This window comes from Microtus ochrogaster, unplaced genomic scaffold, assembly GCF_000317375.1.
Source record: "Microtus ochrogaster isolate Prairie Vole_2 unplaced genomic scaffold, MicOch1.0 UNK1, whole genome shotgun sequence".
NCBI classification, from domain to species: Eukaryota; Metazoa; Chordata; class Mammalia; order Rodentia; family Cricetidae; genus Microtus; species Microtus ochrogaster.
Window position 1 is genome coordinate 7810334 of NW_004949099.1, and position 17640 is coordinate 7827973.

Here is a 17640-nt window from a genome sequence, read left to right on the forward strand (position 1 = left end):
TATATATATATATTATTCTGGACATTAATCCACTTAGATATTTATCTGATAAAAGTCTCTCACATCCTATGGGCTTCCTTTTCACCCAGTTGATTCATTCTTTAGTTTTCTGAAGTCCGACTTGTCAGCTGTTGGTCTTTTTGGGGGGCAAACAGAGTCTGATTCAGTAAGTCCTTTCTCACCCCTATATTATGTAGGGGTACTCCCCATGTTTCTTCTAGCAGTTTCCTTGTTTCTGGTTAAGGCTTTGATCCATTTGGAGTCAGTTTCTCTGCAAGGTGATAGGTACAGTTTTAATTTAATCTTCTGCATGTGTGTGTCCAGTTTTCCCAGCATCATTTGTTGAGATTCTATCTATTCTCCAGCTTATGTTTGTTAATCTTGTCAATTATTAAATGATTGGAGTTGTGTGTACTCATGTCTGGGTCTTCAATTTGTTCCATGGATCTACATGTCTGTTTTAGTCCCAATACTATATTGCTTTATTGCCATGACTCGTAATATATCTTAAGAAAAAAAAAGCATTTTTCTTTTCGCTCAGGATTGTTTTGGCTATCTGAGATCTGTTGGGGTTCCACATGAATTTTAAATTTTTTATTTCTATTTCTGTGAAGAATGAGGATTTTCTTGGGGATTATATTGAACCTGTAAACAGCTTTTGGTATAACTATTATGTTCACAATATTAATTCTGCCAATTCGTGAGCATGGACTGTCTATCCATTTTCTAGTGTTTATCCCTTTCTTTAGAAGTTTTTACTGTAGAGGTCTTTTACTTCTGTGGTTAGGATTATTCCTAGAGATTTCGTTTTCTTTGAGGCTATTGCAGATGGGATGTGGGTATATAGAAAAGTTATTTACTTATGCAAATCGATTCTATATCTTCTCACACTGCTGAATTTGTTTATCATTTCTGGAAGTTTTCAGGCAGAATTTGGGGAATCTTGAATGTGCAGTGTCATAGCATCTACATACATATGCAGTGTCATCCTATCTACAAACAGGGGTAGATAGACTTCTTTACCTATTTGTATACCTTAGTTTCATTTTCTTGTCCTATGACTCCAGCTAGTACTTCAAGCTCAATAAAAAAAGTGTGAAGATAGTGTTTTCTTTCTGACAGTAAAACTAATCCAAGATTACTTGCGAGCTTCTCATACATAGCTTTTATTATATTAAGGCACAATCCCTCTAGTCTCACATTCTCTTAAACTTTTATTATGAATGAATGTAGAATTTTGCCAAAGGCTTTTTCTTCATCTATTGAGATTATCATGTGATTTTTTGTTTTTAAGTCCATCTATGTAGTTTATCATATTTATTGACCGTTCAATAAATATATATGTTCAATGCTCTATGCATTTCAGGGATAAAGCAAACCTGGTTATGGTGTATAATCTTTTGGATGTATGTCTGTATTTTGTTTGCAAGTATTATATTGAGCATTCTTGAATCAATGTTCAGAGATACTGGCCTGGCCTTTTTTTTGGTTGTGTCTTTATCTGGTTTTGGTATTGGAGCAATGCTGACTCTGGAATGCTCCTTCTGTTTCTTTTTTCTTTTCTCTTTTTTATTGTAGTAACTTAAGGAGGCTTGGCTGTAGCTCTTCCTTGGATTAATGGGAGAATTCTGTGATTTCACTTGGCCTTGATAGCTTCTTATTAGTATATCAAGTTCCTCATTTGCTATACTTCTCTGTGGGTTGTTAATTTCTTCTTGATTTAATCTTGGTGGTTTCGCTGGATCTAGAAATTAATTTCTTTTACATTTTGCAGCTTAACAAAGTGCAGGTTTTTAAAGTATTCTCCTGTAATATTGTGAACTTCTTGGTGTCTTTTGTAATGCTTTTCCTACTTGTTTCTGAATCTTTTAATTTGGGTCCTCTCTGCTCTTTCTTTTGGTGAGTTTGCCAATTGTCAATTTTATTTATCTTCTCAAAAAAAAAAAACCAGCTCTTAGATTTGTCAATTCTTTGTAGTGTTTCTATTTCATTAATTTTTGCTCTGATTTTTGTTATTTCTTGCTGGCGACTGGTGGGATGGCTCTTCTTGGTTGTTGACTTGACTGTATCTGGAGTAAACCACAATCCAGAAATGGAAGACACACTTGTGAGAGATTTTTCTTGGTTTGAAGCGGGCGAATCCAATTCTCTAGTCTGAATCAAAAGATGCACCTTTGATTCAGAGCTTGGCGTGAGAAGACACATTCTTTTGATGATCTGATCTTGAGGCAAGAAGCCACCCCTTTAACCTGGCCCACACCTTCTGCTGGAAGCCTATATAAGGACATGGAAGAAGATGGAAGAAGAAAGCTATTGCTATTTGTCTGCTTGCCCACACCCTGCTAGGACATCCACTCCTTCACTGGCATTAGAGCCTACTTCTTTGGGATTCCAGCATGTTCAGAAGACCAGCTGAGCCACCCTGTCTAGTGGGACTGAACAACTACTAAATTTTTGGACTTTCCATTCACAGCCACTTATTATTGGATTAGCTAGACTGCAGCTGTAAGTCATTCCAATAAATTACACGTATATATTATATTCATTTCATTATACGTAAGTGTGTGACTCTCATATATATATATATATTAGAGAGAGAGAGAGAGAGAGAGAGAGAGAGAGAGAGAGAGAGAGAGAGAGAGAGAGATTCATTTCATAAGTTCTGTGACTCTAGAGAACCCTGACTAATAACACAACTGGGTTTGATATGACTTGCTTTTGTGGTTTCCAAATTTTTGAGTTACTTTGTTAAGCCATTTATTTGTGCTCTTTTTCTTTCTTCTTTTTGATTCTTTTCTTTTGTTTTGCTTATGAAGACAGGATTTCTCTGTACAGTCTTGGCTGTCCTGAAACTCACTATGTAGACTAGAACTCACAGAGATCTGCATGCCTCTGCCTACTGAGTGCTGGGATTAAAGGTGCGTGCCACCATCGCCTTGCCCCTCTGTTTTCATTTTTATTTTTTATTACTTTAAAAATAATACCAATCAAAATTCCTATTTCCTCTCTTCCTCCCACTTCCCTCCTGCTCTCCCCTCACACTCTTTCCCTCCCCAGTCCTAAGAGAGGGCAAGGCACCTGCCCATTACATCCAGGATGAGCAAGGTATGCATCCAAAAAGAATTGGATTCCAAAAAGCCAGTACATGCAGTAGAGACAAATTCCAGTGCCATTGTCATTGGCCCCTCAGTCTGCCCCAACTGTCAACTACACTACATTCAGAGGGCCCAGTCTGATCCCATGATCATTCATTCCCAGTCCAGCTGGAGTTGGTGAGCTCCCATTAGCTCAGACACACTGTCTTAGTGGGTGAACCCCTCGTGGTCCTGACTGCCTTGCTCATATTCCCACTTTTAAATGTAGGCACTAGGAGTTAAAGATTTCCCTACTAGTACTGCTTTCAATGTGTCCCAGAGGTTTTGTTGTGTTTTCATTTCCATTTAGTTGAAGAAAAATTGTATTTCTTCGTTTTCTTCTTTGACCCAATAATGCTTCAGAAATGAGTTGTTTAGTTTCTATGAATTTGTATATTTGCTTGAGATTTGTTTGTTGTCCATTTTAAAGTTTTATCTTGTGATCAGATGCGTATTGAGTGATTTTAATCTTTTTGATTTGTAAAGTTTTTTTGTGTCTTGGGATGTGGTATGTTTTAGAAATGCTTCCATATGTTGCTGGATAAATCTGAATTCTTTGGTGTTTGAGAGGAGTATTCTGTAGATAATCATTAAGTCCATTTGGTGTTAATTAATTGGTCCAATTAATTCCGGTGTTTCTCCATTTATATTTCTGTCTGGATAATCCATCTAGTAGAGAAACTGGGTATTGAAATCACCTACTATTACTAGATGGATCCTAATCAGCATCTTTAAATCAAGCAGTGTCATCTTTTTTCATGAAATTTGGTGACCAGAATTTGGAGCATGCATCTTTAGGATTTTAATGTCTTCTTGGTTAACTGTTAGCTCAATTAGGATGAAGTGTCTCCATTTCTTTGATTATTTTTACTTTCAAGTTTGAGTGTCCCGTGTCAGATGCTATTGCAGCGACATTTGATTGCTTCCTGCTCCCATCTGATTAGAGCACTTTGGTGTCTATCTTTAAAGTTAAGACGTATTCCTCGTGGAGAACCAATTTTATGTCTTGCTCCATTCATTCAGGTTGTCTTTTGCTTGGAGAATCGAGGCCACTGACATTTAAAGTTATCAGCTGAGCCGGGCGATGGTGGCGCATGCCTTTAATCCCAGCACTCGGGAGGCAGAGGCAGGCGGATCTCTGTGAGTTCGAGACCAGCCTGGTCTACAGGACAGGCTCAAAAGCCACAGAGAAACCCTGTCTCGAAAAACAAAACAAAACAAAACAAAAAAAAAAAGTTATCAGCTGAAATGTACGTTAACTACAGTTGCCCTGTTGTTGATTTGGGGTGGTGGTGTGTTCTCCGTGGTGCTCTGTACTTTAATAATTATGGCTTCCTATGTCTTCTCACAGTGTCTCTGCTATGCTTAGTCCTTTGTTCATTAGAAAAAATTTTTTTCCTGTTTCTTCTTTAGGCTTAAATTGTTGGTTGTAAACTTTTAAAATAATTGTTTATATAACAGAAGGCTTTTCTTTCAACTTCAATTACAAAGGGTAGTTTTGTTGGGTATATTATTGCAGGCTAGCAATAACAGACATTTAGGGCTTGGAATGCATTGCTCCAGGCTCTTCTGTCATTCAGAGTTTCTATTGCAAAATCTGCTGTTACTCTCTTAACTTTCCATTTATATATGACTTGTACTTTTTCTCTTGGAACTTTTAGTACACTTTTTTGTTATGTCCACTTAGTGTTTTAATTATGATATGTTGGGGATTTTCAAATATTGACAGTTTTGTCAGCAAAGGCTTCTCACATGTTACGAACAGTCAGTGTAGTGGAGTCATGAACGTGCACACAAGCCCTTGCAAACTAATTACTTGAAGTTCATGTTCTGTTCAAATTTGGCTGCACATCCAGAGACATTGATTTTATGGCATTTGCCACACAGGTCATGCCTACATACAAAGACACCCCTCACTTCTTTTTAAAAAGCACTTAGTAGATTTTAAGATGTCTCTGAGTTTAGGAGACAATATCATTAAAACACATGATATAACATAGTCCTTGTTTGTAATTTCTGATTTTTAAGACCAAGGTCAATCAAATGCCTAGGAACCAGTTTCCTTACAAAGATGGAAATTACCTGAGGGCTGGAGAGATGGCTCAGCGGTTAAGAGCACTGACTGCTCTTCCAGAGGACTCGGGTTCAATTCCCAGTACCCACATGGCAGCTCACAACTGTCTGAAAATGCAGTTCCATGAGATCTGACACTTTCACACCAATGCACATAAAATAAATGTTAAATAAATCAAAAAGCTGGAAATTATCATTTCAATAAAAATGAAGCAGGGAAACATTTTCAAGGAGTTGAGAAACTGAAGGTTAAAAAAATGCAAATGTCTGCAGAGTCCTATGGCAGAAGGGTGGATGGGAGTGATAGACAGTGCTATCACCCATTAAACCGACCTCCTACCAAAACCGGAAACTCAAATACTTGATCTGACTAACAGCAAAGAAAATGGTAGAGATATGCCCTTGATTGTCTTAATTTGGCAAACATTAACAGAACCACGACCATTTGCCTGTGGATATGTTAGATACCAGCAACACAGGGGACGTGAACACCTGGACTCTGGTGGAGGTACAAAGAAGATAAAAGAAACCAGCCCTGACTTGACTCCTATATCGTTAGCAACTTAACATCCTGAAATAGAGAAATTCGGCCAGTCAGTTGGCTTTTCTGAGCATGGGAGCCTGGGGTCAAGTTTGATTAGAAGCACTCTGTGTACCTACCTACCTACCTACCTACCTACCTACCTACCTACCTACCTACCTACACACACACACACACACACACACACACACACACACACACACACAAATTAAACATTTCTAAAACAGATAAACCAATTCTATAAATTTTTAAATTTTTTAAGCTAAAACTCAGTTTGAAATGAAAAGACGGATTTCTCACTTCCAATGTGGTAATTAACTTAATAACAGGAATTAGTCTCCTAATGCTTAAAATAGAAATAGGTCATCAATTAAAAAAAAAAAGCAGGGGGAGGGGAGCTGTTTGTCTTAGAATTTGCCATTTAGTTCTGGAAAATGAAAAAGGTCAGAAAATATTTAACAGAGAAACTGATTCCATTATGTCTTAGGCAAACATTCCTGAAGACACACTGCCTATGCCTACGGATGGGTGACAGACAGGCAAGACTCTTCAGCCTGCTATGGGGATTACAGAGAGCTGAGATCCTTCAAGCATTGCTCAAATCCGGGATTGTAATTTAGGGTCCACATTGGCTCTGTGGCCCTGTGGACTCTGTTTGGTTAATAAACATCTCTGAACATACCTTTCCCTTGCTCACCTAAACGAAGATGCTTGTAAAACGCAGACAAAGCACACAGCCCATAGCCAGGGCCTGGCAGTAACGCACAGAAGAGCTAGGATGGTTGTCTACCCCTGTGTGCTTGCTTTTCCACCCTCGGAGCAAATGTTGATTAGCAAATGTGGGAAAGCTGTCAGAGGGCTTTTTTTCTTTAAGTCTCTATTTTCCCTAATTGGTTTTACTACCTGAATACCTCCCTACTAGAGATCAAAGGAAGATTCTGTGGGTGTATGTTTTTTAATTCTAAAGACACATTTATAATACTGTGACAGAATCTTCAAACCCAATGCATAATGGAGCTACTAACCCAGCTCACATAATAGAGTTCAGAAACAACTCTATAATCAAGTGACCCGTATCCAATACCCATAGTGACTGCCTATGCCCCCCAGAGGCAGGCTAGAGATTCCTTGTGGCATATGTTCACTGAAAACCTGACAGGTACTTTTGTGAAAAAAAAATAGATTACATTTATTAATAAAATGGACAGTGAACTTGCCAACAGAATCTGAAGTAAATGCAGTGGGGCAATCGCAAACGTGGCAAACATTGAGTGTGCACACTACTCTTACACAGCAGAAGTGTGCAAACAAAAATCAGGTGGCATATATACACTACTCATGAGAACATATTTGATATGTGGGTGACTGCTTTGGAATGGAACACATTCAACTCATCTATGATGAAGGGAAAATATTGTAAGAAGGTATTGGTCAGCCCAAAAGAGGGCCAGGTAATAGAGAAAGCCTCGCTACAGCACCAACAGGTGCTAATCACCAAAACAAGTTCTCAGAAGTCTCTCCTCAGAAGCATGGAGGGAGCTCTCCTTTCAATTTGATTTGCAAGTGCATGTGTGTGTGTGTGTGTGCATGTACATGTTCATGCATGTGAAGGCGTGTGTGGGCATTCTGGGGAGGCTCATGCTACTGTGAGCATGGAGCAGGCAGAGGAGTGGGTTTCTTCTCTTCATCTTTGTGTGGATTCCAGAGACTGAACTCTGATTGTGAGATTTCTGCAGTAAGTTATGAGCCATTCTCCAGCCACAACCATGTTTCGTGAGACAGGGATCCGTTTGGAACTCGCCAGTTAGGCTAGGCCGGCTGGCCAGCAAGTCCCACCTACCTCTATCCTTAGCACTGGGATTTTAAGTGTTAAGCTAACCTTTTTTAAAAAACAAAGGTTAAAGGTCCCTCTGTTGCCAACACACACATTACCAACTAAAGTATCACTCCAGCCCCTGACTTAGACATATTTAAAAGTGGAAACGAAGAAGGTGAGCCAGGTTGACAACATGTCACAGAGTCAGTAAATAAGCCAGAAGAGCGAGTACATGTCAGGGAGTCAGTTCAGTAGGCAGGCAGTCTGCTTCATCCCAGAGACGGTGACAAAATATCTCCAAGTATCAGGTGGGACCACATCATTAGAACACAAAGTGTCTTCAATGCTAAGGGCAAGTTCTAACAATACCATAGTTACAATGGGTAAATTACAAACCTCTTTCCTCAAATGCCAACACTCAAACTTCCTTAGAAGCAATGAAGCGTGTGCTACCACACACAGCTCTGTATGTTATCTCCACTGGCCACCTAGAACCACAGGTCGGTCACCCACATATTTTATTCAGGTGGTAGCACAGGCTGAAATTAGTTCAATAAATGGGCACTACTTCTGTCTTTTTCAATGATACTACCTAATATTCGCAGTTGACAATTTTTAAAAATAGAACTGGTTTGGATTATATTATCACACAGGGCAAACCTCAAGCCATTCCCATCACAACAACCACAGGACAGTTTACTAAGCAACTTAAAAACAGGCCCTAGGTAGTTATCATCCGTTACCGATGTATTTGTTAGTTTTAAGAGACTATCTTCCAAATGTTGATAAAAATGAAGCTAAATTTTATACTATAGCGCTAATCAACCAATATTATATGTAGAGAAACCAAAAGCAAATGAGAGCAGTAATCAAAATAAAACACATTCTCATTACGAGGAATTAGGACAATTTAAAAATGCAAGCAGATTCAGTAATCTTGGGGAGAGTCCTCTCACACCGATGTCAAATAATCTACTTAAAACAGGCGTGGGTCACTTTTCAATCAGCCAACACTTTCCCTTGCAATTTACCTGACAGTACTGTGCTTTTCCACTTACTCCAGTCATGTTTCAGATAGACTGCAATTAACTGCAAAACTATTCAAGTCTCAATATTATCACTCCACAGGGAATATAATGCAATACAGTCCAAAGGCAAAGCAAAGACACAGCACTAAACACACATGCAAATTACCTCTAACTGTACCAGCCAGGGTAGTCCAGAGCTGAGTTACACTGACAGTCTCCACAGGAAGTGGCACAAATAAACAACGCACCTGCTGCTCAAGACACTGACCGCAGTGACAGGGTCAGCGGTTCACAGCCCATGACTTCACAGCAACGCAGTTGTGAGACTCATCGGCTATGCAGCGCCTCACTGGAATTATTTTATTTCACAGAGCTCACATAGCAACCGGTAAATCTGTCTCCTGAATTTTTGTTTTACTTGGCCTGTTTACATCATTCACAGAAAACAACCTTGCACACTACACAAATAAAGCGATGAAGCACAGACAGATTACACAAAAGTTCGAGGGTCATGGCAAGCATCCCTTTGTCCCCCCCGCCCCCCATTCTGAATCTAAAGACCACTCGTGGCCAATTGATTCTCATTCTACACTTAATCTGCTCACACTGTTTCTTTGTAAACACCGAGTAGTACACAGAACTCTGTTTGACGTCTGTCACCGAATACATTCCTGCCTTTCATGGGCAAGCAAGGCTGAAAATTGTGACTGGAGACACACACACAAGGCACAAAGGGATTCAGCAGGTCACCACGTAGGCGAATCACGTGACAGCAGCAGGCAGGGCATTACCTAGTTCACTGTCCAGCTCCTCGGTGTGTACCCCTTCTTCTCCAAAGGAAGGGCAGGAATGAGACAGAAAAGAGAGAGAGACAAATTCAGACACCAGCACCAAGAGAGAAACTCCCTCAGAAAACAGCAGCAAACACCACTCTAGTGTCCTTACCTGAATTGTGGTTTGTTTCACCGGTTTGGCAACTAAACTCCTGACCTCAGTGTAAATCACAAAATGGTAAGAGCTGATATTGGCAAAATAATTATACAGCTCATTTCCTCGCATGTCAAAATGTTATTTGATTGGTTGTAAAAGATGATAAATACCTTTGCGGCTCCCACGTCCTTAAGTGGGAAGTCACTTACTACAGACCTTCTCTGCAGCAAAGCGGTGAGACCTTTCAATATCGGTCCTTTTAATCCTTTAATAATCCTCTCATCGCAGAAGCAATTACACTCACAATTAAAGCATCACTTAACTTAAAAGTAATACCGCTTGAAAAACAGACGGTGAGGTCAAAGTGAGAAAGGAGACTGTATAGCGTGCCTTTCAGCAGGGGCTGGGAAGATCAACTGTGTCATGGCGACATGGCCCAGGGACGTGGTGCTTGAAGGCTACACTAAAGGCGACGAGGGCAGAGTTCACTCATTGCTTTTTGGTCTGTTTATTTGTACATGAGCTTTCTAAGTCAAGTGAAAGCGTGCTCAATTATTTCAGCCAGCAAAACAAGTCAAAATCCTTTCATTCGACCTCCTCTGGCTGTCAATAAAACAAGTGGGTAACTTCTGAGATGAGAACACAGCCCAGCACAAAGTCATTCTGTTGCTAAAATCTCCCCAGCTACAGAGAGCAGGTGGCTGTTGCCTGCACTGGAAGGAGCTATATAAACCCAGGGCCAAGGGGTCCAAGCCTCTCTCCACAGTGTTACCCGCTAGTGCTCAGAGCACTTCCTAGATCATCTTAGGTACTACTCATTTCTCAGCTAGTCCTAGCAGCCAGTTTGACCTCAGGATCCCATCTCTGGGCCCTGGTGGAGTCAAAAGACAGACTGTCAATGCTCACCTGGCATGAACAGTAAGTTTTGACTGACAGTCTTTTTTTATTTTTAAATAGGTTGTCAGATTTAAAAAAATTCATTTGCAAAAAACCCATTTAGATATTACATAATAATGTTTTGGGGGAGAGTTTGTCCAACCCCCCCCCCCCGTGACTATGGGCCAGTCACTGAGCTAATGGCCTGTTAAATCAACAGATATAATGACTCTTTTGGAAGAAGAGACATGTACAAAGCTAAAAAAAATCCAACTGAAATTAAGAGCATGCCTAATTCTCCAAGGTCATGGAAAGAATGGCGACATGATGTGAAGGGTGTACGGATGTCAACAAAAATGCCTAGAACTGGAGCTTTGTGGGTGCTGGATGCTGTGCTGATGCAGTGTGTGTCAGCACACACCTGTGGGGTTTACAATGGATGTGTCCTATGGAAGACCATCAGCATATGGGAACCGTGAAAATATACCAAGGAGGAAGAACGGGCATCTAGTTGTCAGGCAGAAACTCAGTGTGGCCTAGTGGGAGTGCAAAGCACAGGGCAGGATTGAGTGGAGCAGACAGCTGGAAAAGCAGACATACACTTGGCAGTTACTGAGCGACCAGAGAGCCATGACGGGGAACAGCAAGACATCGTCACACTGACACTGACAAACACTGCTGAGGGCAGCAGAAGGGAAACATGGAGGTAGGAGACACGTGTGAACCGGCTGGGGAAGGCACAGGCAGGGAAGAAAACAGCAAGTGGGTCCAGAAGTGTTAGGAAGCATGGGAAACGAGCTGACTCATGCATCAGAAAGGGACATATAAGTGACAGGTCATTGGGATTCCTGAGTGTGTAGCCACTTGCTCTCAACTAACACGGGGAACAACTAGCACAGGCTGGGGAAGGGTCAAGAGTTTGGTTCTAATTAGCCTGAGTCTGAAATCTCTCTGACGCAGTCTGTTGGGGCAGTAACCAGGCAACTGAAAACACTGACCTGGCACTAAAGAAGCAAAGTCAAGCCTTCTAATGGTACTAGACAAAGGTCAATGACCAAAGGGAATTAATATACTGTGGGTCCTCACTCATTTGAGAAAGGCGAGCAAAAGTGCAGCAACCACAGACTATTTAAGGATGACGCTGCTATGTGCATTCTATGTGCAGGTGAAGCTGAGAGTCTAAAGCAATGCAGGCACAGCATGTGTAAGCCGCAGTGCTTTCTTAGTCTGTGTCGTAACAGCAAACAGTAAGGCAGATCTGTGCACTTGCATCGGAAAACACAAACTGGCATGTTTATGGTGTCTGCAATACACGTCATTCTAAATGAATAAAATATATGATCCTAACATTGAAGAGATAATTACCGAATGAATTGCATTTGGCATGGATGTATGCTTGTGTTAAAGGAAATGCTGGTAATGCAGAGCTGAAAATTTGCTAACAAAAAGCATTAATGCCTCTTAATGCATGTATTCCACAGCAATTTTTCTCACTAAAAGGTTTTGCAATCTTCTGTCATCTATACAATCTTAGTACTATGGAATCTCACACATTCTCATGTATTTATAATGGATACGAACCCTACAGACCCTATGTGATAAAAATGGCTAACCTGCCTTCAGACTCATCTCTTGTCTAAGAGATCAAACTTGTTCTATCAAGTTGTACTAAAGTACATTCTAAAGCATGCACGTGAGGACCCTTAAAAATTGGTCACCTATGTAGTCTATTAAACAGAATCCTCAGACACCCAGACAACCGTTACCCCCAGTGTATGAGAAACAGCTCTGACCATACTTGGTTCATTCCTTCTTCAGCTATGGAAACAAGGGACCGAAATAAAATGAGCACCTCATTGTGTCTCTTAAATTATAAAAATACATAGTTCCACTTGAACTTGTTCCAATGAACACAAACATGCAAATCTATATTTATTTTATATAATCTGCAGCTATAGGCAACAGGAAACTCTCAGAGTACAAGGTTTTTAACTGTATGATACTTCAAAACACTGACTTGCATTTTCCAAATATCACATATATGTATATGCAACAATTCTGCACCTCAGGACAAGTTAATATGGCTTTGTTATCTCAAAGGGAAAAATGTATTCCACAACTAATTATACTATAAATTCAAGTGCCAGAATTGGATAACGAGCAGCAAGACAAGCCATTTGTCTTTTACTTTGTCCCCAACAGAAAATAATCTTGGTCAAATTTGGGTTAGATTCCAGTGCTAAAGAAAACATACTTGCTCTGCCTCAATTTTTTTTTTCCCGATTTGGAAACTCTAAATAATCTTTTTCAATGGAAACTTGTATAGTCAGAAGGAACATTTGGGAGATTAAGAAGCAGCTTTAACACCTGCCTCTTGGAGGAATAGCCTTTCAAAAATTACATCTGTATTTTAAGCTACAAGGATATTCCCAACATGTCAAGATCTTTCCATTGTGCCCAAATTGGAGAAACAAGAATTATGAAAAAAGGACCAAGACTCTTGATTTCTTCCCTGAAGGCTTTTATAACATAGGGTTAGGGTCTAGTACATTAGTATGTGTGGAAAATCAAAATATCTTTGTTTTCTTTATTCCTGAGTTTCTCTAGAGTCTTTTCCAAGTTCTCGGCAGAGGATATGTTTGCTTCTGTTTTCAACAACTAAACTTGAATGTACATGTTTTGAACTATTTTTTTTGAAAGAATTCTATTTACATCACTCTTGCATTCTAAACCACAGTGTGCTTCTTAAGAACTGAACAACCCAAACCACTTCAATGTTAAACACTGATTGACCTTGGGAGCACTCTGTAGAAAATATGCACATACAGTCAAACCCCCAACTTGCTGATCCTAAAACCTCTTAGTCCTTACCATCATCTTCACATTCTTCCAGAGGCTTCTGCTGCTTGTTCAGGCACCGAGGGTCTAACCATGATGTTGTCTTTGTGTTATGGCTGAGATCCAGAGACAAAAACAAGAAATTTATTTAAGAAGAGAGAATAACAACAAAGTACCAAGACAGAGGAATCACAAACACTTGCATATCCGCTCATGAACTGATGAAAAGATGCATTCCAACAGTATAGCCAAACCACCAGAGGGCTGGAGGTTGGAATGATAATGGCCTAGGGTAAGTCTTAGAAGAACGTTTCCCTTTCTAAGATATAATCAATGAATTACTGAATGCTTAAAATAAAATACCAGCTTTTTTTTTGAAAAAGATACAAACAGGCTTTTCTTACAGTCTACTGCTATCTAGACTTATGAATTAGTCTTTGCATTTGCCAAAGAATAAATTTTAATTTAGTTTATATTTGTCTATAACTTTAATTTAAAATACTGGGATTCACAAACAAGGCTGCTATGCACCTACTCTATCATATAAGGCCTTTTCTGACAATGAGAAGCCCTGGATCACACAGCAGGTCAAACCCACTTATACGATCACTCTCCACCACATCCTCACTTAAGTACTCATTTATCAGTGTGGGGGCACATTCGTGCCATGGGATAGGTGGAGGTCTGAGCACAGCTTGCAGGAGTCAGTTTCCTCTTCCATTATCAGGGTCCCAAGTACTGAATTCAGTTGTCATTTTGGGGGGGGAAACCCCCTGACTGGCAAATCACCTTGCTGGTCCTTAACTTGTGCTTTAGAGAGAGCAAAGGCAGCCCAAATTATCTACTACAAGTAGAATCAGGCTGTTAAGAAAAAAAGAGAGAAAGAGTAACAGAAATGGTGTCCAAATGCCTTCTGGAAAGTATGTGTCAACCCTAGAGAAAAGGTCTCAGCTGTGACTGGGGCCCTCTGGAGAGCTGAAATATCCCAAGGGCACTGCGATGGAAATGTCACAGGCAAAGTGGGTAGAAGATGCCTTTGTGCTTCCCTGAGCTGATCAAGGCACTGGAGGTCAAAGTTCTGCTTGGGTCTGATTCACTGAGCAACTAAGTGGGTGAGATGGGAACCCCAAGTTCAAGAGTTCTGGCTCACAACTACAATGAAAACAAGAAATGGAGAGAGAGAAAGAGAGAGACAGAGAGAGAGAGAGACAGAGAGAGAGAAACATTTGAAGTTTTGGCATGAATCCTCTTTTATCCCAAGTTTAAAGTTCGGGCTATCAGTATTAGAAATGACTGGGATTTTAGACTCAAATCTTACTAACTGTTGAAGAGAAAAGTGTGCCTTTTCAGCCATGTCAATAACAACAAATTTAAACTAATACAGCAGTTCCCATCATCACTCTGTCCTCCCAGGCCACTTGCAGTCATGAGAACTTCATTTCATATGTTACTTTATTCAGTTCTCATAATAACCCTGTGGGAAAAGTAAGGAGCAGAAAAGTTACTATCCCTATTTTACAGAAGAGAAAAATGGGAATACAAGATGAACTCGGCCAAAGGGCACTGCGGACACATGGCAGAGATGGAACGGAAACCCACGGAGCTGCACGGTTGACTCTGTGGTCCACACTAGTCCACACAAAGATGCAGCTACATTACACTCGTCACTGCGGGGAGACAAGAGTATACACCACTTCTAAAACGATCTTTGTCTTAGTTACATTCTTAGGCTGTGATAAAACATCATGACCAAAAGCAATTAGGGAAAGAAAGGGTTTATTTCATCTTACAACTTGCAGTCCATTATCCAGGGAAGTCAGCGCAGAGGCTTGGTGCAGTTACTGATGCAGAGGCCATGGAGCAGGGCTACTGCTTACTGGCCTGCTCAGTTTGCTTTCTTAAATAGCCCAGGACAAACTGCCCAGGGATACTACCACCTCCCAGGGCTGACCCCAACCACAACAACCACTAACCAAGAAAATGCTCCATGCACTTGCCTACAGGCAATTTTATGGGGACATTTTTCTCAACTGAGTTTCTTTTTACCGAATATGTCTAGGTTTGTGTCACATTGACAGAAACCAATAAGACAACTAATCCCTTGTTGACACATAAACATGTAACTTATCCATAGTCTGTCTTTCTTATTCATTCCCAAGACCTTATATTAACATCAATGTCACATAATATCACATATAAAACCTTCCAACGTTTAAAAATTCCAGTCTTTAAAAGTTCATTTTCTTTAAAATACTCAAAGCCATTTTCAAAGTTCAAGTTCTCTCCAAATTATCCAAACTCTCTCAACTGTGAATGCCTATAAAAAGTAAGCTACATACTTATTTCAAACAAGGAAGAGTCGAAGCCCAGTTACCATCGGATTAAAGCAAAAGCAAACTCTAACACTATAAATAACCTGGTGTTCAATGTTTGGGACTCAAATCTTCCTGGCTTCACAGGGGCTTAATAAGGAACTCCACCTCTCTGGTTCTAGCGCGCAGAACCCGTACAGTACATCTCACAGGCTCATACCAGCTTGGCTCCACAGCTAGTGCCGTCCCTGGTGAATGTTCCATAGTTCTGGAACTGGGGTTTCCAGAACGCTGGGAGACAACTAAGGAGGCACCCTTACCAATTACTTCTCCGGCCTCTCTTCAGGAACTCTGACTCTGCCACTTGATGCTACGTCCCAGTTTCTCTCCCTGACCCCTTAAATCCTGGGGCTTCTACAACAACCGAGGCCTCTCCTGTCTTCCCACAGTGCCAAATCTCAGTGGCTCTGCAGGACCATGTCACACCTTCAAGCCACCAGGGAGACTCTTACACTTTACCAAATTCAACCAACATCTGAGGTATAGTCTTGGCCTTCTCTGAATGACAGCTTCTGTGGGCTGACCCCGAGGAAATACTTCCAGACTTCTGATCCTCAATGACGCTGGCCTCTTCCTAAACACCACTAATTTCTCAGCTCCAGAAATAATTATCCCATTAAAGCAAAGGCTTCACTTTGGGAGTGCTGGTCTCTTGTTAATTACAGTCAATTCTTCAGCTCTAGCAGATCAGGACCATAGGATTTTTATTGAAATTATTCAAAGGCCACAACAGAGTCTATAAGGGATGCTCAAGACAAACTTCTAAAATTTTACAAGTTAGGCTTCCATTATCACAAATAAACTCAGCATTCATATATCCCAACATTCATATATCCCAACGTTCATATATCCAACATTCATATATCCAATATTCACACATCCCAACATTCATATATTCAACATTCATATATCCCAACATTCATATAACCAACATGCATATATCCAACATTCGTATAGCCAGCATTCATTTATCCCAACATTCATATAGCCAACATTCATATATCCAACATTCATATATTCCAAGTTCCCACAAAACAGCCCACTGAGCTCTGAGTACTCAATAGCTTTTCCAGTCCAAAGTTCTCAAGTCCTTTCATAATCCTTTCTGTCTGTCGCACCAATGTCTCACACTTGGTTCCAATTTATGTCTTAGTTACCTAAAACACCATAAATAAAAGCAATTTGAGGGAAGAAAGGGTTTATTTCCTCTTATAGCTTTGGAGCAGGAACTCAAGACAGGAACCCATACGAAGGTCATGGAGGGATGCTGCATACTTCCAAATATGTCTAGGTTTGTGACAAGTTGACAAAAACCAACAGGCACAACTTTTTAGTTTGAAATAACTACAGATCCTCATGTCACCACAAGAAGAAATAGCTAGAAAGACTACACCTTTACCTAGTTACCATCAAAGGCAACACCTTTGCAAGCTGAGCACTGGGACAATTAGGGCGCGTGTTTATTATGAATACAAAATTCCTTTTTGTAAGCCGGGCGGTCGTGGCGCACGCCTTTAATCCCAGCACTCGGGAGGCAGAGGTAGGCGGATCTCTGTGAGTTCGAGACCAGCCTGGTCTACAGAGCTAGTTCCAGGACAGGCTCCAAAACCACAGAGAAAAAAAAAAAATTCCTTTTTGTGTTATTAAGATTGTGTGTGTGTGTTTGTCCCCCCCGCCTGTATTTTTTTTTAAGACAGGATCTCACAATGCAGGTTGGCCTCAAACTCAACAGTCTCCCAAGAGCTGGATTTTCCAGGTACAGCATGTTGGCTATTGGATTTGTTCATTAGTCGGTTAATATGGCACACTATTCCACTTAAATTTTCTTTTTCTTTCCTTTTTTTTATTTGTAATGTCCTTGAGTTTTTTGTTCCTTTTGTTTTTCAGTAGTAGGGTTTGAACCTGTGCTATAGGCTTACATGGCAAGCCTTCTTTTGTATCCTTCATAGGGTAACACTGCCCTAAAAACATCGCGTAGAAATGGTGCTCATTCTTCTACAACAAAATTCTCCACATGAAACCACGTGAGCCT

The 17640-nt window shown here is 40.4% G+C and overlaps 1 protein-coding gene across 18 annotated transcripts in view; it reads right to left on the reverse strand.

Annotated features, from left to right (window-relative positions):
* Positions 1-17640, reverse strand: part of Magi1 (membrane associated guanylate kinase, WW and PDZ domain containing 1) — a 618461-nt gene that overhangs the window by 87951 nt on the left and 512870 nt on the right. For 13 of the 18 annotated variants that reach the window (XM_013352986.2, XM_026788185.1, XM_026788186.1 and 10 more), the window contains 2 exons: positions 13270-13352; positions 9384-9422 (listed from right to left, as the gene is read on the reverse strand). In XM_013352986.2, the coding sequence (XP_013208440.2) occupies positions 9384-9422; positions 13270-13352 (122 nt within the window). The remainder of the gene's footprint in view (positions 1-9383; positions 9423-13269; positions 13353-17640) is intronic. The other 5 variants (XM_026788194.1, XM_005364906.3, XM_026788183.1 and 2 more) reach the window with 1 other exon arrangement.